Raw genomic sequence first — 21,879 nt, 5'->3', positions numbered from 1 at the left:
ATTCCAACCCTAGTGCCCTTATTTTAACAATAAACTAAATGCATGGCAGAATAGGTAAAAGCAAACATGCTTTTCCTCTTACTTTTGTAAATGAACGTCCCTTGATCTACGAAATTCATCAGGTTTACAATCGATGATATACTAAATTAGAAAACAGAATTACATAACCTATGCAAAATACTTCCCCCTTTTATTGAAATAATCAATATAGCTTTTCACAATGGCATATCTATGGGGGTTCTGAGGGGGCGCAAACTTTATGCAATAGAGAGGAGGCGCAGAAATGTGTGAGAGAGAGAGAAAGAGAAATAGAAGAAAAATCATTTTTCTACATATGCGCCATCATATGCGCCTCCAAAACGCATTACAAATGAAATAAGAAATGTGTTTAAAGGGGTTCAAAATGCAGGCCTGATAATTACCTGATTTAAATCGGTTTCCCATATTTTTTGGATCTTTTTTTTTTTCCTGATTTAATTTTTTTTCCCCCTGATTTTTGTTTCTTCCCGATGTTACCGCTTTTTTTTCTCCAGATTTTCTTCTTATTTTCCCTATTTTCCCTTTTTCCCCCTATTTTTTCCCAATTTTCTTACTCAAAAGTTAGATCCCTGAATCCCCCCCCCTTTTTTTTTAGTGCTCACGATCACCTCTGAAAATATTATTATTTCTGTAAATCTCAGTTGCATTACTCCCTCGCAGAGTAATTAATTGCTTCAGGATCTCGGAATTTTATGAAAAGCGTTATAAAGAGGTTTAAAAAAACGGAAAAGAGTTCTCTGCACATTCTACTAAGAACGAGACGAGGACGATTTGAACTGTCTCTAAACAGGGTAGTCGGGTTACAAACTACCACAATCCGTTTTAAGATTTTCTAGGACGGTTCCGTAACGTAGTGAGAACTAGTTTGATGTGATGGGGCTGAAACGCTTCAAGCTTAGCTGCACAGATCAAGACATTCACCGGGATGAACAAACAAACAGACCCGGCCAAGCTACAAACTGACCCGGTTGTACTGCTAATCCTAGTAGGATCGAAGTACAGCAATTCCGCTTATAGTACGGCAGTTCCGTCTGTAGTACCACCATCTCTTTTGAAGTACGTTGTCACTTTGTCTAATTGCAGAAAGGGAAAATTTTGAAGAGATTCTTAAGGGAAAATAGAAATTTGTGTAGTTATTTAGTACAGGACAAATGAGAGGAGAGTTCGCCTACTGGTAATACGTCACAGAGTTGTCAATTTGTGTTTGATTGACCACACCTTCAAAGTTTCAAAACTCTTTTTCTTCAGTTTTTGCTTAAACTATCATTGACATGTTTACCTTTTCTGCTTCTATTAAAACCACTTAATACCAGGGTGGACTTTCCTTTTAAAACCTACAAGCTGCAAATATGTTTAAACCATTCAAATTTCTTCCAGGAAGCATTAAATTTATAAAAAATATTAACACTAATTTAACAAGATTGTTGAATATTGTATAAAGTTTTAATGGAATTTTAATTATTATTTATTCAACGAAATGTTACTTTCATAACAGATTGAGACTCTTAACATCAAATATTTGGGTATGAGTGAACGTCCCTCTCCATCACATGATCTCGCTCAGTTCATCTGTAAGGCGCCCCATTTGACGAACCTGACACTCGGTGGGGGACGATATATACAAGTGGTCTCGCTACATAATGATTTCTACTCATCATTTACGTCGGTGGCATCATCTGCGAAGGTATTGATTTCATCATATTTTTAAAGTGAATGCCTACATGTTTTGTCATACTTGTCTACATTTTTTCTATATATTCCAATGCAAGTGGATGATTTTACTCTCGCAATTTGTACACTGTTAACCCTAATGAGGCCGGGGGGCATTATGGCCCCCCTCCATGATTTCTCTGATTGTTCAAGAACGCATACAGATTACGCCCCGCCGCTTGCTGAATTTGTTCTTTCGAGTCTTGCACGTCTTTTAAAACAATTTTTTGAAAATCAGGCTCACAGTTACAAAGTCACATGACCTTTTGTCTTTGCATGTCAGCCAGAAAACCGCTCATTTTCGTGATTTGTGTAAAAAATATATGGAAATATCATTTTTCCTAAAAAGAGATAAAATATTGGTTATTCGGTTTGTTTAAAGTTTAGGTGTTTGTTTTAGGGGTCAAAAAAGTTGAATTCTAGTTAAAAATGAAATATATATAACAACAAAAACCAAAAAAATACATGAGTTGAAAAAACAGTGAAATACATAAGAAATTATCAAAACAAGAGATAACATAAAGAATAACCTGGCTCTTCCAATTTTTGTTGGTCATATTATTATTCCAAATAGTCTAATGAAAATATGTAGTGAAACAAAATTGCTTAAAGATACTATGTCCCTTTTGCAGCCAACATCGAATTCTGTAAAACTTTGCAGGAATTATGAATATGCCATGTATGTCCTACATGTTTCTGTAAAATTTAAACGTTAGCAGTGTCCTATTTAAATATTCAAATTATGCAAGGAAACACGTTTACTTACTAGACTTCACTGTCAGACACTATTAAGTGACTGACTGGCTTTTTTTCTTCTTTGATAATAACATACATAAAATGAGCTGTAAAGGGTACATAAGCATTTGTCTACATCAATAACCCACTTCTTGTAACGGCCAAAATTAAACTGATTGAATCTTTGCGCAGCACAAAACATACGACCATTCGGTACAGTGGTCTGAAAATCAGACTATTACTTACTGGCTCTATAGCTCTTAAGTCGATTCGACAACTAATAGTCGTTATTTTCCCACTTATGTTATGTAAAAAGTAGAATTTAAAATTGCTATTTCAATCAAATGTCAGAATAACGTGTTGTTTTTGTAAATGAATGAGGATGTCAACCGTACCATTTATTTATTTATTATGCTTCCGCTACAAAGTTGCCGGAGGCATTATGTTTTCGGGTTGTCTGTCCTAACGTCTATACATGATCTCAAGAACTAATTGATTACCACCAAACATGGGTCATGTATGTTTCTTGCATAGCCAATGAACTGATTAGATTTGTGGGTCTTGTGGTCAAAGGTCAATGGGGCTCATTATGTATAAAAAAGTAGCTCGTGAACGCATTATCAATAGAACCGACTGATGATTTGCTTTCAAACTCAGGACATGTATGTATCTTGCAGAGCCGATGAACCGATTAGTTTTAGTGTCATGAAGTCAAAGATTAAAGGGTCATTCATGTATATGAAAAATAGCTTGTAATCACGATATTCTGAGAACCTGTTAATGGATTACGATCAAACTTGAATTTTAAAAATTGCTTCCGTTTTGGTTTTGAATATCCATTTAGTTCTTTATTTATTCAGTCTTCTTTTAAATACAGGGTTGTCCCTTCAGACCCGCAAGGCCTACTTTTTAAGGGAGCCCAGTAAGATGAGATGTAGAATTTACATTTGTTATTATACGCAGTATAATATATCAGTATATAATATTTTCAAGTGATTTGTTACATAACTTGTATAGACTATTCATAGATCCTACTTTGATCTGATTGATTGATTTTATTGTATTCTGTGCATTGTTTGTTTACAGTTTCACGGCACTGTTGGAGAATAAAACATCGTTCATAACTTATTCAACATCCGTTTTACGTTGGTACCCTCATTTAAAGTGGCAGTTATAACCAGGAGAGTAAATTCTACATCTCATCTTACTGACATTGACTTGACTGAGTATAAACAATCTAACAATAATATATCTCTTGACTCTTAAAACTAAACATTGTAACATTATGATTAAATAATTCTTTGAAACTTTCTCTCTCCTGACTCACCTCGTTGGCTGGACATTATCACTTTTAGGCAGCTAAATTATCAATGAAGAGGGCAAACCGAACGAAGAACATCTTATCGAACCACAAATCAAAAGCATAATGAATTAAGAACATCGTGTTGCTATGGTTGCGCGCATGAATAGGCAGCAATTAAAGCATACTTAGCGTATATCATACACGCGCATCCTAATTAAGGGCACGCGTACAGGTATATCAAAATAATTATTGTCAATAACAATAATAATAATAACAAAGTTTCTCTATCAACAAATTATACAAATCTTATAAACTACTAAAATGACTAACTTGTCAATTAAAACCAGCGGCAGCCACACATATGATTATTTTTATCAATTTAACAAAACACTTGAGTTCACATAAATTGATATACTTGCACCGATACAATAAAATCAAACACAAAATAAAAACACACTAAAATGTTTTTACAATTTAAATCAGACTGAAGAGTTTAAAGAAAACGGAAGATTAAAGTGGATCGCACAAAAGAAAGACAGTATATTAAAGCACACAATGGACAGTTGAACAAGACTAAAAAATAAGCATACAATCAATCAAGCAAAAGAACAAACACAATGTGTCAGCCCTCGTTGAAAGTAGAAAAATCCATATAAACTTCTTTTTAAAGAAGAAACTGTAAATTCAGATAGTGTCATTTGATTTCATGATGCAATGTTTAAAATATATTTCCAATTAATGGTAATGTCAGCTATTATTTATCTAACTTAATGTTACTATTATAAAAGATTGAGACTTGTCATCAAGTTTGTGGACCATCCCCCCTCCCCCCCCCCCCCCTCCCCCCCCCCCCCCCTCCCCCACTGCTCACTCATTCGGACGTGCAAATGCAGTAGGGTCAGTTAGACTACCGAATCATAATATACCCGTTTAAAAAATCCTCTTCTTTAATGACAATCATCGGTCCGCCACTATACAATGTCATCAAAAGCATAACCAGGTTGATCAAGTTCTTCTCTGAATAAAGTACAGGTTTTTCTTCAAGAGTGGTGTAATTGAGAAGTGGTTTGCAACCACTGTTCTATCTTCTGTCTTTATTCTCTTTTGTTCTGTAAGACTTTAGATCATGAGCAAAGTCCTCCACTCATAATATTTATCCACTACTCCCTCTGTTAACAGGTCAATATGATATAGACAAAATCAGCTTTTTTATCCATCATGCCCCAGTCCCGATCAGATTAGTCAAAACCTATTGATCACCTCTGTCATTACCTATATGTATCAGAAATATATAAACACCATTATATTGGTCTCAACAAGAATCCAGGAACTATTGAAATTGAGGCTTATTTCAGTTGTCAAGACCTGTACCTCATTACAAAATGAATGTGATTATGTTCATATATTTTTACATTGAGGCAACGATTTAAACAGATTGGTGAATATTGAATGTAGTTTTAATGAGTTGTTAGTTATTATTCATTCAACAAAATGTTACTATCATAACAGATTGAGACTCTTGACATCTGTTATCTGAATCTCAGTGAACGTCCCTCTGCATCACGTGATCTCGCTCAGTTCATCTGTAAGATGCCTCGTTTGAAGAGCCTGACACTCGGTAGGGGATACGAGTTCTTTCTTCACGATGACTTCTACTCATCATCTTCTTTGATGGCATCATCTGCAAAGGTATTGATTTAATCATATTTTTTTAGAACTCTAAGCAAATGCCTACATGTTTTGTCATACTTGAAGTCTACTTTTTTGATAATGTCAAACGCAAGTGGATGATTTTACTCTCCCATTTTTTAAATACACTGTAAAGAGGAAGCAGAGAAAGTTAAACGTTTCAGGAAGTGGAAACAAAAAGTGAACTTTCTGTCATAATACAGAATCAGAATAAGGATTGTAAGATTGGTATTGAATAATATGAACCATGGTAATGGTAATGGTAATGGTTTTATTGAAAATTCATGTGCAGCCAGATGGCTGAATTGCAGAATTTTGTACATTGTGTAAAAACATAAATATTTATACAAACATAAATAAACTACAGTAGAATTATCCAGCAAATCATATTATCACATATCACGCAGTAAATTAATTTTCTAGATAAATCAGTGTACACCTATATACAAATTAATAAATTCGCTTAACAGCTAACAGTTGCTTAAATCTATTCCACAATATCATATATGACACATGAAAAGATCGTTCAAATTAAGAGAGAAGAGAGAACAAAAGGGCTGGAAGGAAATTTAAAAGAGAGGTAGGGAGGGAAAATAGTACAGACAGCACAGTAGATCCAGGAAAAGTGTGAGAGAGACAAAGACAGAGGGAGAGAAAGAGAGATAGAGAGAGATACATATAAGATAATGCTGAGGATGAGAGTGTAAATCAGACATATCGAAATAAGGTAAAAAAAGTACAATTTTGACAGAGAGAATACTGGTTGTAGATCCATAGATTACTTTTTACATTTTCATTGGTGAGTTTAATGGATAGCATATTTATAAATTGATAGGTAGGTATGAAATCAAATGAAAGACATGAATTATGGTAATTTTGAGGTTTTTCTAGTAATAATTATGTGGTAAGTATGTTTTCAATCATCACAAAAGTTAACCATGGTAATCTTGATTTACTTTATTATATTATCATTTTCGACGATCAATTATCAAGGTTGTACAACCGTCTCGGTATCAAAAAGGTATATACTATTTCACATAAAATAAAATAATTCTACAGCTCCTCTACCTCATCACTTTGGGGATAAGTTTACATGTTATACAAATGCATATAAAGTGCATGATCACTACTGTAAATTTATCAAGTCAATTAGGTAGGGAACTGGACTGTTACAAAATCGTTTGGTTTTATATTTTAACTGTTCTCTGGTATTTTATTTGCTTAGGTTTCTAATGTTCTTACAAGTAGGTATGAGGTAAGAAACCTTCTCGTTTGAAATCAGTTTTTCAGCAAAATTCAAACACAGATCCTTCCTTCTGTCAGCCAAAGAGGACTGATTCATTAGATTCAGTGCTGTCTCATATGACTGGTAATTAGGTCCCAAGATTATTTTCAGAGTTCTTTTCTGCACCCTTTTAGTCGATCTACTTGTTCTTTTATAGTTAGGCCTCCGTTCCTCATGGGCGAGGCATACTCTACGAGGGGTCTGAGGAAACCGGTGTAGACGATGCAGAGATCTTCGATTGGCAGTCCGTGACCTTTCAGGATCCTAATAAAGTGTATTATTCCATTGGCACGTTTTATCATGAAATCAACATGATCTCTCCACTTAAAGGGATAGTTCAGTTCTGTTTTTTGACCGCAAATGCCTTCAAAGTGCATGGTTATTACTCTTTTTCTTATCTACCGGTATGACATTTCTAGTGCCCTTTAAGAACCTAAAATTGCTATGGAGGTAATTTTAGACCCCAAAATGTGTGAAATTTAGCCAATACGATCATACCAGTTCAGCTCCGCTTAAAAAAAAAATACGGTGACCATTAATTAATTATTTAATTTAAAATAACAATACATTGGCCGGCTGGTTGTGCGTATATAACCAACACAAAAATGCCAACAAAAAAGCCTACATTGGCATTGGCTGAAATACGACGTAAAAGGCGCTATTTCGTTTTTTCAAATTATCTAATATTTGAGGTGGTACACAAGTATTAGAAATCGTTATATTTATGAATATTTTAGCCGTCTCTGAACCGAGTTTGATCAAACAGATGATTTTGTCATTTAAATTGTATGTTCTTTCAAATTTGACAATCAGTTTTTCATTATCTCACAAACAAATTATTTTGTGTAGCGCCCTCTGCAACAGAACTCAACTATCCCTTTAAAATCACAGCGGATATGGACTCTTAATAATTTGACAGACGTGGATTGCTTTAGAGGTTGTTGATCAATTTCCAGTAATAGTGGTATTGGGGGCTTTTTCATGAAACACACCTGCATACTCTAACATTTAGCAGGATTTAGGGACATTCCATGTGACATGGACCATTCGGCAAAATGCTGAAGTGTTGCTTCCAACAGAATTGACTGATCTCCAGCGAATCTCGTGTCAACAAAAGTGACATCATCAACATACTTCCAATATGCTATATTACTATCACCTAGCGCATTGTTGATCACGATTAGGAACACAATCGGTCCAAGTTTGGTTCCCTGAGGTACCTTTGCCTTCAGAATCACCCACTCTGATGTGACACCTCTGTAGCATACGCATTGAGTCCTTTCTGTAAGAAAATCAGCTATCCAGCGGATCAATGTAGGTTTGACACCGAATGAGATCATCTTTTGGATGGCAATCATGTGGTCTATGCGGTCAAACGCCTTGCGGAAATTTGTCATCACAAGAGTGGATACTGCCTTGCTTTTCTCCGCGTGTTGATAAAGGCAGTGCAATAGGTCAACTAGGCAGTGCGTCGTTGCAAATCCTTTTGTATTACCAAATTGTTTATTGTCGAGCTGCGACCCGATGTTATGCATCAGCCACTTCGACACAAAACCCTCAAATACCTTCGCAAAACTATCGGTCATGGAGATAGGACGGAGCTTGTCGATACTTGCAGGGGTGGTTTTTGGGACAGGAACAACTATAGCTCTCTTCCACATCTTTGGAACGACACCTTCAGCAAGTGAGGTACTGAAGATATGGGCCAATGGCAGAGCTACCAAGTATCACGCATTAGGCGTGACATCACGCATTTCGAGGGTCTGGAAATGCTCTCACGCACGTCACGCGCGCTATATTTTGAAAAAACGCTATACCTTATACGTGTGTTATACCCTCGCCCGCGCGCTTGCGCGCCGAATCATGCAAATGTCACGCCTTGCTGATCTTTGAACTTGGCGTCTCTGCAATGGGATAGAGTTCACATGCAAATTCTTTGCTGATTCAGCTAGGTATCATATCTGTTTGTCTGATGAAATACTGTCGATTACAGAACTCCATTCATACCTTGTTATCCAGACTCAAATAGTCTCTTATCCAAATCTTTGAGTGGTCTCGTTATTTGTTTCATGATAGAATTTTGATAACGAAGAGGGACAAGCGGTGACCAAACCACCGAAGTTTGTCACTATCTTGTCCAGGATCCTATTTTCTCTCGTTGGCGTCTTGACGGCTTGTTTGAAGTTGGTGTTTGCAAGCAAGGTAGTTAAGTCAAGTTGATTTAAGTCTCCCATAATCGCTATGCCAACATCTGGATGATGGCCCAAGATCTGATCCATGGTGTCCTGCAGATGGTCTATCAGTCTGTCTGTAGGCACACTGTCTGGGGGTACTGCTACGATCAGATGCGAAATTGCTTGGAAGACGTTCAGGTCGTATTTTCACCCAAAGAACCTCCAGTTCTGTGGATACTTCAATTTTCATTTGTACTGGGTTGTATGCATCCTGGACTTTGTGAACAAATTGTAATTAGTAATTTCTGCAACGTGTGATGGCATATCAGATCTGAACCATGTTTCTGTTACTGCTGCAATTTCGGTTTTCCTTTCTCTCAGAATTATTTCCATTTCATCTAATTTATTGTTGAAGGATCTTGCGTTGCATAGATAGAAGGATGGAAGGTTCAAATATTTTTGTTGACTGGCTGCTACTTGATCATGGCTATGACAGCGTTCAGTCGTTTTTATCCTCGAAAGGTTTGCATGAATTGAAATTCTTTTGCGTTGACAGTGGCGCTGATAATTCACGATGTCCTTTATTCCTGAACAATTTTTATTGGCTTTTGGTATAATGGATCTCACCTCTGATTGTCCAATTGATGTGTCCATGAGTTGGTGGAGGTTGTTCATGTTGGCCCCATTCTGACCTGGAATTAACCTCCCTCTGCTGACAGATTCTGTTGTTACAACTGTTATTTTCCTTTGTTTTCTCCTTCCTCTCTTTCCTCTCTAAACGATAAGATCGCTTATATTTTATTGTCTCCATTAGGTGGAGATGCATCATTACTATTATACCATGTTTGGTTGGTTCTGGGTTTGGATTCCCATCTCCAGACACCAGAAGTCGAAGTTGAAATGTTGCAGTAGTGTTTAGGATGGTAGGATATCCTTGCTCCAAAATATCTGCTTACTTTCAAATCATGGTTAATAGAAAGTACAGGGTGTCTACATAATGACTGTGGTAGAAAACGAATAAATGCACATGGGCTTTTGACATTCTCGATTGACCATTCGGACAGGCTGACAATGAGCAAAATGGCAACGGGCTTCACTGGTTCCATCGTTCACACCCCACTCAATTCAAGCTGACAATACACTGTTGTAGTTTAGTGTTGGTCAAGCGTAAAAGTCTAGTGCAATGGGGTAGTAAATGGCTACTAGTAGTAAGTCAGTAGCATCATGAAAAATGTTGCACTCTCAGATCTGTTTCAGGTATCACAAAATATCCAGCCAAGATTGTCCTACAGCTTCCATGTATTTGCTTGAATGCTTAGGTAACATTCTGTATGGATGGCAATAAGATGGTTCTTCAAAAAATGACAAAATAGGCGGGAGCGATATAGTGGTATCAGCCTGCTAGGCGATCACTGTACACCACTATACACCATATATTTTTTCATTCCATGGTGCAATATGGAGGGTAATGGAAGTGCTATTTTTAATGCGTATTACTGATGAGACTAAATATTTAATCTAAATGGGAAGTTGTTTTAAATAAAAGCAGAAAATGAGAGAAACAAATTTGTGAAAGTGTGAGCAATATCCGATTAAAAAAAGGAAAGTTATGAATGTTTGAAGTTGTCATCGGTGTAACACAAATTGACAACGCTGTGACATTTCTTGCTAACTCCTTTTCAATTTGCTCTGTATAGAAATTTCATTAACTTTCATTTTTGTAGGCTATCGATAACGAAAAAGTTTTGTACCATAGAAGGGTTGCATAAAAATGTATAGTTGCACTAATTGTATTTAGGGTGAATGTTTGACTACAAATTTTCTTATTGGAAAATATAATTTTTTTGTGGTTATTTATTACAGGGCAAATGAGAGGAGAGCTTGCCTACCGGTACTACGTCACAGAGTTGTCAATTTTTGTTAGATTGATCGCATCTTCAAAATTTCATTATTTTTTTTTAAAATCGTTTTTTGCTTAAACTTTCACCGACACATGACTACCTTTTAAAACCTACAAAATGATGAATCGCATCTTTTAGTCTCTGTTTGTGTTATTCCTGTATCGCTTTAGAAACTGCAAGGTGTTCCACGCTTATTTGTTTTACACCATAATGTTATGTAAAATTAGTATTATAAAGTACTATTTCAATCAAATGTCAGAATAACCTATTGCTTTTGTAAATGAATGAGGATGGCAACTGTATCATGATGTATATAATTGTATATCCAAAATATTTGTTTAATTATAACAGATTAAGACTTGACATCGAGTACATGTATGTAGATCATCCTCCCACCATAGACTTGCTACGAATCATATGCCCGGGGTAAAATTGCCCTCCTTTCTGACAATCATGGACCTGACACTACATCATGTTGTCAATAACATAATAAGGTTTTTCAGATTTCCTCCTGATTAAACGCACACATTTCCCTTCAAGAGTAGTGTGATTGAGGACTGGTTTGCGACCACCGTTCTGCCTTCTTGTTTTTATTCTCTTTTGTTATGTAAGACTTTAGATCATGAGCCAGCTCATTTATTCCTCTTAACCCACTGCTCCTCGTGTAAGCAGGTCAATATAATCTAGAATATATAATTTGTTTGTTTGTCATGCCCCAGTCCCGATGGTATGAGTCAAATCCTATTGATCAACTCTGTTATTACCTATCAGTAATAAATAAATAGCATGATATCGGTCTTAAAAGAATCCAGGAGCTATTTGAAATTATTTCAGGTGTCCTGCATGACCTGTACCTCATTACAAAATAAATGTGATTCAGATTGTGTTAAGATTTTTTACATTGGGGCAATGATTTTAACATTGATTTAAACAGATTGTTGAATATTGTATATAGTTGTAATGGGTTGTTAGTTATTATTCATTCAACACACTGTTGCTATCATACAGATTGAGACTCTTATCATCTGGTCTCTGGATCTCAGTAAACGTCCCTCTGCATCACGTGATCTCGCTCAGTTCATCTGTAAGATGCCTCATATGAAGATCCTGACACTCGGTGAGGTAGACCAGGCCTTACTTCACGATGAATTCTACTCATCAGCTTCGTCGATGGCATCATTTGCAAAGGTATTGATTTGATCATATTTTTGTAGGACTCTTATTACAATTCACTACATGTTTTGTCATACTTGAAGTGTACTCTTTTCTATATACGGTAGTCAAATGCAAGTGTACAATTTTACTCTCCCTATTTATACACCGTTAACAGGAAGCAGGTTTGAAAAGTTGAACATTTCAGGAAGTGGATGCAAAAGTCGAACTTTCGGTCATAATACAAAAACAGAGTGAAGATAATAAGATTAATAGTGAATAACATATACCATATTGTCACAATTCAGAGTGCTACGGAATTGCTAATGGATAGATGGCTATTTCAATTGTGAATACTAATGAGTCTAAGTATTCAATCTAAAGGGGAAGTTGGTTTAAATAAAAGCAGACAAATGAGAGAAACAAATTTGTGAAAGTTTGAGCTACATGTATATCCGATTAAAAAAAGGAAAGTTATGATTGTTTGAAGTTGTCATCGGTATAACGCAAATTGACAACGCTGTGACGTTTCTTGCAAGCTCCTTTTCAATTTGCTCTGTATAGAAAATTTAATATACTTTCATTTTGTTGTCTATATTGATTACGGAATAGCTTTGTTTCTTAGAGGGGTTGGGTAAAAGACATAGTTGCATTATTGTATTTACGGTGAATGTATGATTGAAATTTTTATTAAGGGAAAATGTAATTTTTTGTAGTTATTTAGTATTGGGCAAATGAGAGGAGAGCTTGCCTAGTACGTCACAGTGTTGTTAATTTGTATTTGAATGACCGCACCGTCAAAGTTTCATAACTCTTTTTTTTTATCGTTTTTTGCTTAAACTTTCACTGACATAATTATTTTGTCTGCTTCTATAAAAACCACTTAAAATCAGAGTGGACTTCCCTTTTAAAACGTACAAAATAATGAATCACATTTATTAGCCCCCGTTTGTATTATTTCTGTATTGCTTTGGAAACTGCAAGGTGTTCCATGTTTATTTGTTTCACACGTTTATGTTACGTAAAATTTGATTTTCAAAGTACAATTTCTATCAAATGTCAGAATAACGTATTGCTTTTGTAACTGAATGAGGATGTCAACTGTATCATGATGTAATGTTAATGAATATTGTTAAGTAGTGTAATGTCAGCAATTGTATATCTAACATAATGTTACTATCATAACAGATTAAGACTTGAAAGCCAGTATGTGGACCATCCTCCAACCCCCTCACTCAGTTTGACATGCAAATGCACGAGGGTTAGCGAGATTATCAAATGCCCAGGGAAAAAATAAATCCCCTCCTTCCTGACAATGATAGGTCCATCACTATACAATGTCGCCGATAACATAACCAGGTTGTTCAGATTCTCCCTGGAATAAAAGCACAGGTTTTTCTTCAAGAGTAGTGCGATGAGGACTGGTTTTCCAACGTTCTGCCTTTTGTTTTATTATCCCTTCCCGTAACAAATATGGTTTCTGTTCAATAACTTTAGTAATGTTTGACAAATTTTTGATAAAATTTGATATGAAGGTACATGGTACCAAAACACAGCCTAAGTTCGATTTCGGAGTACCGGTGTGTAGGTCAAAGGACATACCCCTCATTAAATATACAAAAAATAGCTAATTATGTATCCAAAAATGTGGTTTTCATTCGATAACTTTAGTAACGTTTGACAAATTTTAATGAAATTTTATGTGAAGGTACATGGTATCAAAATACAGCCTACAGTAAATTCGATTTCAGAGTACGTAGGTCAAATGTCAAAGGCCAAAGATTATCAAAAATGTAAAAAATCAATAATTATGTATCCAAATGTGGTTTCCCTTTGATTATAGTAATGATGTTTGATATGAAGGTACACGGTATCACAATACAGCCGAAGTTCAAGTTTGGAGTATGTAGATCAATTGCTGAATATACTGCAGGCCATTTGTACCCGACCGGGGGATGCTACGCTTTGAGTTCACTAGTTCTCTTTTGTTCTGTAAGACTTAAGATTATGAGAAAAATCATTCATTAATATTTACCCACTACTCCCTGCAGTTAACAGGTCAATATGATCTAGAAAATATCATCCATTTGTTATCCTTCATGCAACAGTCCTGATTCGATCTGTCAAATCCTATTGATCACCTCTGTCACTTCCTATCAGAAATGAATAAACACCCTTATATCGGTCTCAAAAATAATCTAGGAACTATTGAAATTAGTGCTAATTTCAGGTGCCAAGACCTGTACCTCTTAACAAAATATGTGATTGTGTTAAGATTTTTTCTTTTTGGCAATGATATTAACCTTGATTTAAACAGATTGTTGAATATTGAATATAGTTTTAATGGAATGTTAGATATTATTCATTCAACAAAGTTTTACTATCATAACAGATTGAAACTCTAAACATCAAATATGGGGTTCTCAGTGAACGTCCCTGTGCATCACGTGATCTCGCTCAGTTCATCTGTAAGATGACTCATCTGAAGGACCTGTCACTCCACGGTCAGTATCACGATGACTTCTACTCAACAGCGTCATCGATGGCATCATCTGCAAAGGTATTGATTTAATAATATTTGTTAAGACTCTTAGCAAATCACTACATGTTTTACTGGAGGTGTACTATTTCCTATACCGGTAGTCAAACGCAAGTGTAAAATTTTACTTTCCCTATTGGTACACCGTTAAAGTGACTCGGTAACATTGTTGAAGGTTGGTGAAAAAATTGCTTAATTTTGTATAAAATGTTACTTATTATATTCCTTCTACTGTACTAACCCTCTGAAAAAAAATCTCAAACCACGAAGATATCTATGGTTTTCATTGAAGGCGTCACTGTGCAACACCCTCTAACAGTGATTAACAGTAAATTCTCCCAACCATTTTTGACTTTTCCCAACCGCTTTTCCATGAAAAAAGGACATAAAACAGGCTACCGGTATAAAAAATCTGTCAACATGCACTTAGATGTCTGGAATGGTATGTAAAGCCAACTTATTGCTTTGTGATGATTTACATTCACCTAAAATGTGGTTAAATTGCAATAATATAGTTGGGAGAATTGAGGAATCGATCAGATCAGTTTTTCCAAATTTGCATCATTAATAATGGTCCGTTTTCATTCAAAATTTCAGATTATCTTTTATTGTACATCTAGCATTGAAGTCACTACCTTAGCACCACTATCTCTCATTTGAACACTGTTACGAAGTCCCTTTAAGTCTTATCATGCCACAGGGCTAATCCCCATTGTGCCAAGCCCCGAATCCCCCAGTGCCATAAGTTTATTTTAAGATAATCTGATTAACGAGATGGTTCTATGAATAGCGCGTGCAAAGCACACAGCACAGTGCAATGGGCATGAACAATAACTGCTATTACGAATGCGTGCATGCAAGCATGCACTAGGCAGCAAAGCAACCCATAGGAAAGAAATATGAGCCTGCCACATACTACTGCGGCAGACCTGCCGCAGACAGACATCTTTTTCACATGCAAATTAGTTTTGCCGCAGAACTACCGCACCATTGCCGCAGACTCTTCATCATGGATATTCATAGAAAGGCTATGACAAAGAACAGGAACTATTGAAATTAGAACCAACTTCAGGTGTCAAGCCTTGTACATCATCACAAAATACATGCGGATGAGTTGAGATTTTTTTTTTTTTTTTTGGGGGGGGGGGGGAACGATATTAATATAATATTAAACAGCTGCTTGTAAGTATCATTTTGCATGGTGATGTAGATATACAGTAGGCTTGTGGGTGCACCATGTGAGAGAGAGAGGGAGGATTGAGGAGTCCTGAAAAGAACTCTTGGTAATCTTTCTCGAGGGTGTGTAGTCCTGAAAAGGACTGTTACTGTAGTCACTCCTGATGACGGATAGTCAACCTGTTTGAAACGTCGAGCCACTCCCGCCAATCATCCTCTCCAAGCGCTATAGTTCTCCTTAGAACTATAAGCTAAGAAAGATAACCAACACTCTTTTTCAAGACTACACCAACAGTCCTTTTCAGGACTACACACCCTCAAGAAAGATTACCGAGAGTCCTTTTCAGGACTTCTCAATCCTCCCTCTCTCTCTCACATGGTGCACCCGCAAGCCTACTGTATACTATTAAACAGATTGCTGAATCCTGAATATAGTTTGAGTGTGTTTGTAGTAAATATTCTTTCATCACAATGTTACTATAATAACAGATTGAGACTCTTGATATCAACTGTTTGGGTATGAGTGAACGTCCCTGTCCATCACATGATCTCGCTCAGTTCATCTTTAAGATGACTCATCTGAAGAACCTGACACTCTACGGTCAGTATCACGATGACTTCTACTCAACATCGTCATCAATGGCATCATCCGCAAAGGTATTGATTTGATCATATATTTTAGGAATCTATTAAGCAAATCAGTACATGTTTTGTTATACTGGAGGTGTACTCTTTCCTATATAGTCAAACGCAAGTGTGCAATTTTACTCTTCCTATTTGTACACGGTTAAGAGGAAGTAGGTAGGAAAGTTGAACGTTTCAAGATATGGATGCAAAAAGTGAGCTTTCTGTCATAATACAAATTAAACCATACTGAAGATTATAAAATTGATACTGAATAATATACGGTATACCATATTTTTCATTTCATTTGGCAATTTGGAGTGCTACGGAATTGTGATGGAGAGAAAGCTATTTTAATAATGATGAGACTAAGTATTTTAATTTAAAAACCTACAACAACAAAAAAAATATATATACCTCTTCATACTCGTTTGGTATTATTCCTGACAATTGTTTTTCAACATTTGGACATTATATTTGATGCTCTTTCGGAAAATGAAGAAAAAATTGAGAAATTCTAAAAATAGATTTTTATGATGTCACAGCTGCGGTACTCTATACAATGAGTTGAGATTTTTTATCGTCCCAGATAAAAAACAAAACCGAGAATTATCGATCTTTTATCATTACTTAGTCATAACTATAATTGATGCATGAATTATTTCGTCTATGGCTGATCTTCAACGAAACGATGTTAAGTCTTTTGTCAATTCCGTTTGTTGCTACGGCAGGCAGCCAGTGAAAACGGATTTGTTCAATCAAATTATGGAAATGCAAGCACTACTTTAGACTTTGTTATTCCTAGCTCATTTTTTTTTTCATGATTGAGGTGTCATATGAAAGGGCAGAAACTGAACTACTGTATCTAGAAATGTGATTTTTCCTTTGAAATTCAGATACTGTCCGCCAAATGACTTTTTGGTTTCCTTTATTCGAATTCATTTTAATCACTCATGCGTTAAATATGCATTATATGAGTTGCATCAAATGAAAGAGGAGGATCTAAGCTTTCCAAATATGTGTTATTTATTAATTATAAATGTGACTAAGTTATGATAAAACATCGATAATTCTCGGTTTCGTTTTTTCTGGGATGCACTATATAATATTAAACAGATTGCTGAATCTTTAATATAGGTCGAGTGTGTTTGTAGTAAATATTCTTTCATCACAATATTACATAATAACAGATTGAGACTCTTGATGTCAACTATTTGGGTATCATTGAACGTCCCTCTGCATCACGTGATCTCACTCAGTTCATCTATAAGATGCCTCATTTGAAGAACCTGACACTCTGCGGCCAGTTCCACGATGACTTCTACTCAACATCATCTTCGATTGCATCATCTGCCAAGGTTTTGATTTGATCATATATTTTAGGAATCTAAGCAAATCACTATATGTTTTGTTATACTGGAAGTGTACTCTTTTTGGTACAGTCAAACAAAACTGGTAATTTTATTCTCCCTATTGGTAAACCATTAAGCGGAAGCAGGTAGGAGAAGTTGAACGTTTCAGGAAGTGCATGATAAAAGCGAACTAACACAAAAACGGACAAACGTTATCAGATTGATAGTAAACATAATAGTTTTTCAAAACTATACATCATCCAAATATATTGACAAATGGCAATAGACGGCTTCTATGATGATGAAGAATTGATCACTACTATTAGTTCTTTCAAAACTATAGCTAGGAGGGACTGTTGAAATGTGAACATTAGGCATATCATTGTATCGAATCCATGACACATGCTCCGCCGACAAATGCTCTGCCGACAAATTCTCCGAAAAAAGCGACAATTGCTCTGTGACATTTGCTCCGCCGACAGCTCCGCCCAAAAAGTGCACTTTAAAATTAAAAAAACATTGCTCCTTCCCCAAAGTACCCCATTGAAGACAAATGCTCAGCCGACGTAGCAGGAGTGCCCCGTAAAAGACAAATGTTCCCTTTTGCAGCGAAAAAAAGATAGGAAGAAAGGAAAAGAAAAGAAATGAAAAGGACAAGAAAACATGGAAAAGAAAAGGTCAAGAAAAGAAACGGCTAAAGACAAGGGAAAAGGGACACAAAATAGAATATGGGAAGATTTAATTTCCATATTTTTGCATCGGCCTAAAACCTTGTGTCGGAACGGTGACGGTAAATCCTGCCGGCGCGAGGAAAATGAGAAATAAAATGGAGTATGAAATATTATATAGGCCTATATGCTCATGAAATATTCATTGATTAAGAAAAGGGGTGGTAGGCAGGCAGATGGTTTTCAGTTATTATATGAAAAGGATGAAAATTTGCTTGCTTGCTACGCTATAGTTTATGTTCCTAATACATTTTGTACATCAGTGATTAAAAAGCAATGCTAGGCACGCAGATGCTTTTTAATATGAAATGGCAAGCCAAAGTATTTTGACCATTTGCTATTAAAGCTCGCTCACCAACAAGGAATAAACAATAATCCTGAAATAATACTTGCCCATTTGATTCAAAAGGGGCGTAATGTAGAAAGATTCTATTCAAGATTATAACCTATTATTTTTTTGTTCGCCAAATTAAAAATTTTAAAAAAAAACAACGTCCCATTAAATGTGTTTGTGCCCTCCCTTTCACGGGACAAGAAGACACAATTACTTTATTGAAAAAAATATGCCTATAATTATAATAAAAAGAGAAGTGTTATAAACAAAAAAAACGCTCACTTGCTACGCTAACTCGCGATTATAAAATAAACTTAAAACCGCCCGCTTGCTAAAAATGAAATTGACATCGCCTTAACTATGAATGTGCCTGATCCGTCCCGCAGCAAGAAAACTCTGTATGATACTGTCACCACCAGTCCCCACTTAAGACATACACGTAAATAACAGCATCTGCACAAATTTTGTATGATTATAAAATCAACATATACTAAGCTTCTTTATTAAAGCACATAGATTAAATATAATAATAATATAACCAGGAGTGAACTAGGTCAAGGCACCTGATACATACAAGAAAATACGTGAAAAGGCTGGTTGAGTTGAAGCGCTGATGTTCACATGAACTGAATGGCCTGCTTAATGTTGTCCGACTGACTCAGTCTCTATACATAAGACATCGTTGTCCACTGTGCTACGTTGGGTCGGCTTGCCATGATGCTGGGTGACCTTCATGTGACCCCTAGTCCGTGAAGACGCTGAATGCTAGCCCGGCTAGCGAGAATCCGGTTCGGGCGATTACTAGCGGCCTGGTGTCCAGGTAAAGCCCAAAGGAATGGCTGTAAAAAGGGATTTACTCTTTTTGTTAACCCCTTAAAAACTAACAAACGTAAGCCATAATACAGATTCTACATATACATACATGATAGAGTAGAGAAATGTCTACAGCCCCATCGCCTTGTTCCCAAACCTTCCGATAGTCATTCCATGTAAAACTGTCAACAAACATGAGCCTCAGCTTGTGGCTCTCTAATTACATAATGATATATGGTACTTCACACTTATTTTTACTGATGCATAACATCTATAGTTACATAACATATTCAATGATCCCTTTCAATATTTAACTTCAAGAGATATGCATCCATGGTAAAATAAGGTAAACTGCAGAGTTATTGATTAAGTTTAACCTTTTCTTCTTCAAACTCTAAGATCTTCAAAATGATTACTTTATCAGACACCGTCAACATACATAGATATGTATAAGGGAAATCATTGTAGTAAAAATCAAACAGTCATATTTGAACTTACGTTATCTCCTCTGTACGCGGTCCAAAAACTGCAGAGCGGCATTGGCGTGGTCCTGTAGAGGCTTGGTTCTCTCTTGTGGCTTATTAAGGATATTAAGGTAATTTCTGAGAACAAATACCCATTAGCCTGACACGTTTCTCCAAGCTCACACCACGCCCTATGTACATGTACAGCTCACTCTCACTCAGTCTTTACGCTACACAGACTTATAGCGCACTGCCTACGTGGTGCGAACCATGCCTTCAACTCACATAACAATGCACTAGGCAACTACATGCTTGGACGCATCGCATTCCTTTCCCTAAACAGCTGATTGCGGTTTACTGGCCTTTTTACCCTGCGCATTTTGACAGACACTCATTATTGTTGAAATTAATTCTTTGGTTTAAAACGCTCGCTCGCCATTTTATGGTATAAACATGCTCATTTAAATAAGGAGGGAAATTAAGCAGGAAAATGCCATTTAATATTAATGATAAGTCTACATTTTTAGCTCTCTCTCTCCCTCTCTCCCTCTCTCACTATATACCATTGTTTTAATACCAAAAGGGAATAAATATTACCTTAAAGATACTATGTCCCTTTTGCAGCCAACATCGAATTCTGTAGAACTTTGCAGGAATTATGAATATGTCATGTATGTCCTATCTGTGAAATTTAAACGTTAGCAGTGTTCTAATATTCAAATTATGCAAGGAAACCCGTTTACTTGCTAGACTTCACTGTCAGACACTATTGAGTGACTGACTGGCTTTTTTCATCTTTGGTAAAAACATACATAAATGAGCTGTAAATGGTACATGAGCATTTGTCTACATCAATAACTTACTTCTTTTAATGGCCAAAATTAAACTGATTGAATCTTTGCGCAGCATTAAACGTACGACCATTCGGTACAATGGTCTAAAAAATTAGACTATTACTTACTGGTTCTATAGCTCCTAAGTCGCTTCGGCAACTAATAGTCGTTATTTTCCCACTTAAAGACATTTTCAAGCCCCCTTTTCTTTAGGGAAGCTCTAAATTAGTATTGTCTTTCAAATGCCGTTGGAATTTAACCTTTTTATTTATTTGGATTGCAAATGGGACATAGTACCTTTAAATAATATTGTGCTCAAGAAAAAAAATCACTATTTGTTGAAAGAAGGTCGACACAAGGTTGAGAAAAGTTTATATGTTACTTAAAAGCTTCTGCACTTGCTCCCCCCCCCCCCCCCCCCGAAAAAAAGGATTGCGTCTTTTGCAAAGGTTCATCACTTTTTTTTCCATCAGTGGAATTAAAACGCATCCTCCTTCTCAAAATGCTGGCTAAGGCCCTGAGTAACAACAACAAAACAAATCACACCAAAACAAACAATAACCCATGAAAGATATTTTGTCGGCAGAGCAAATGTCGGTGGAGCAATTGTCGGCGGAGCAACTGTCCGCGGAGCATTTGACGTCGAAGCTGATATCCGTGAAAATATCTGTGATGTTGCAACACTAATAATAATGGTGATGGTGGAGGTGGTGGTGGTATTTAAACAGCTCTTTTTCCAGAGGTTAGAAGACACTAATCACAAGAATAACCACTGGCACCACATGATTACTTCATGGGATAAATAATGGCGGATCTAGAGTCGGGGCAAGTGCCACCCATCCCTCCTTTGTCAAAACCTAATCTGGCATAATAATACAAAATATTAATGGGTCCGTAATTATGCAATTTAATCCCCCCCCCCCCCCCCCCCACAAGGGCATTTAAATGTGATAAGCCTAGCTTTTTTACTTTGTTACTTTCTTACTTTGTTTCAAATATTTAGAGGTGCATTTGTTGTTGTTGTTGCT

At 36.2% G+C, this 21,879-nt stretch overlaps 1 protein-coding gene across 1 annotated transcript in view; it reads left to right on the top strand.

Annotated features, from left to right (window-relative positions):
• Positions 1-21,879, top strand: part of LOC105439435 — a 38,614-nt gene that overhangs the window by 7,574 nt on the left and 9,161 nt on the right. Inside the window, exons 3-8 of the mRNA XM_030994915.1 lie at positions 1,535-1,723; positions 5,297-5,476; positions 11,845-12,024; positions 14,381-14,548; positions 16,193-16,360; positions 17,518-17,685. Coding sequence (XP_030850775.1) covers positions 1,535-1,723; positions 5,297-5,476; positions 11,845-12,024; positions 14,381-14,548; positions 16,193-16,360; positions 17,518-17,685 — 1,053 coding nt within the window. The remainder of the gene's footprint in view (positions 1-1,534; positions 1,724-5,296; positions 5,477-11,844; positions 12,025-14,380; positions 14,549-16,192; positions 16,361-17,517; positions 17,686-21,879) is intronic.

The sequence above is a fragment of the Strongylocentrotus purpuratus genome, unplaced genomic scaffold (genome assembly GCF_000002235.5).
Source record: "Strongylocentrotus purpuratus isolate Spur 01 unplaced genomic scaffold, Spur_5.0 spur5_scaffold_21, whole genome shotgun sequence".
Taxonomy (NCBI): domain Eukaryota; kingdom Metazoa; phylum Echinodermata; class Echinoidea; order Camarodonta; family Strongylocentrotidae; genus Strongylocentrotus; species Strongylocentrotus purpuratus.
Note: the sequence above shows the minus strand (reverse complement) of the source record. Positions and strands in the feature narration are given on the sequence as shown.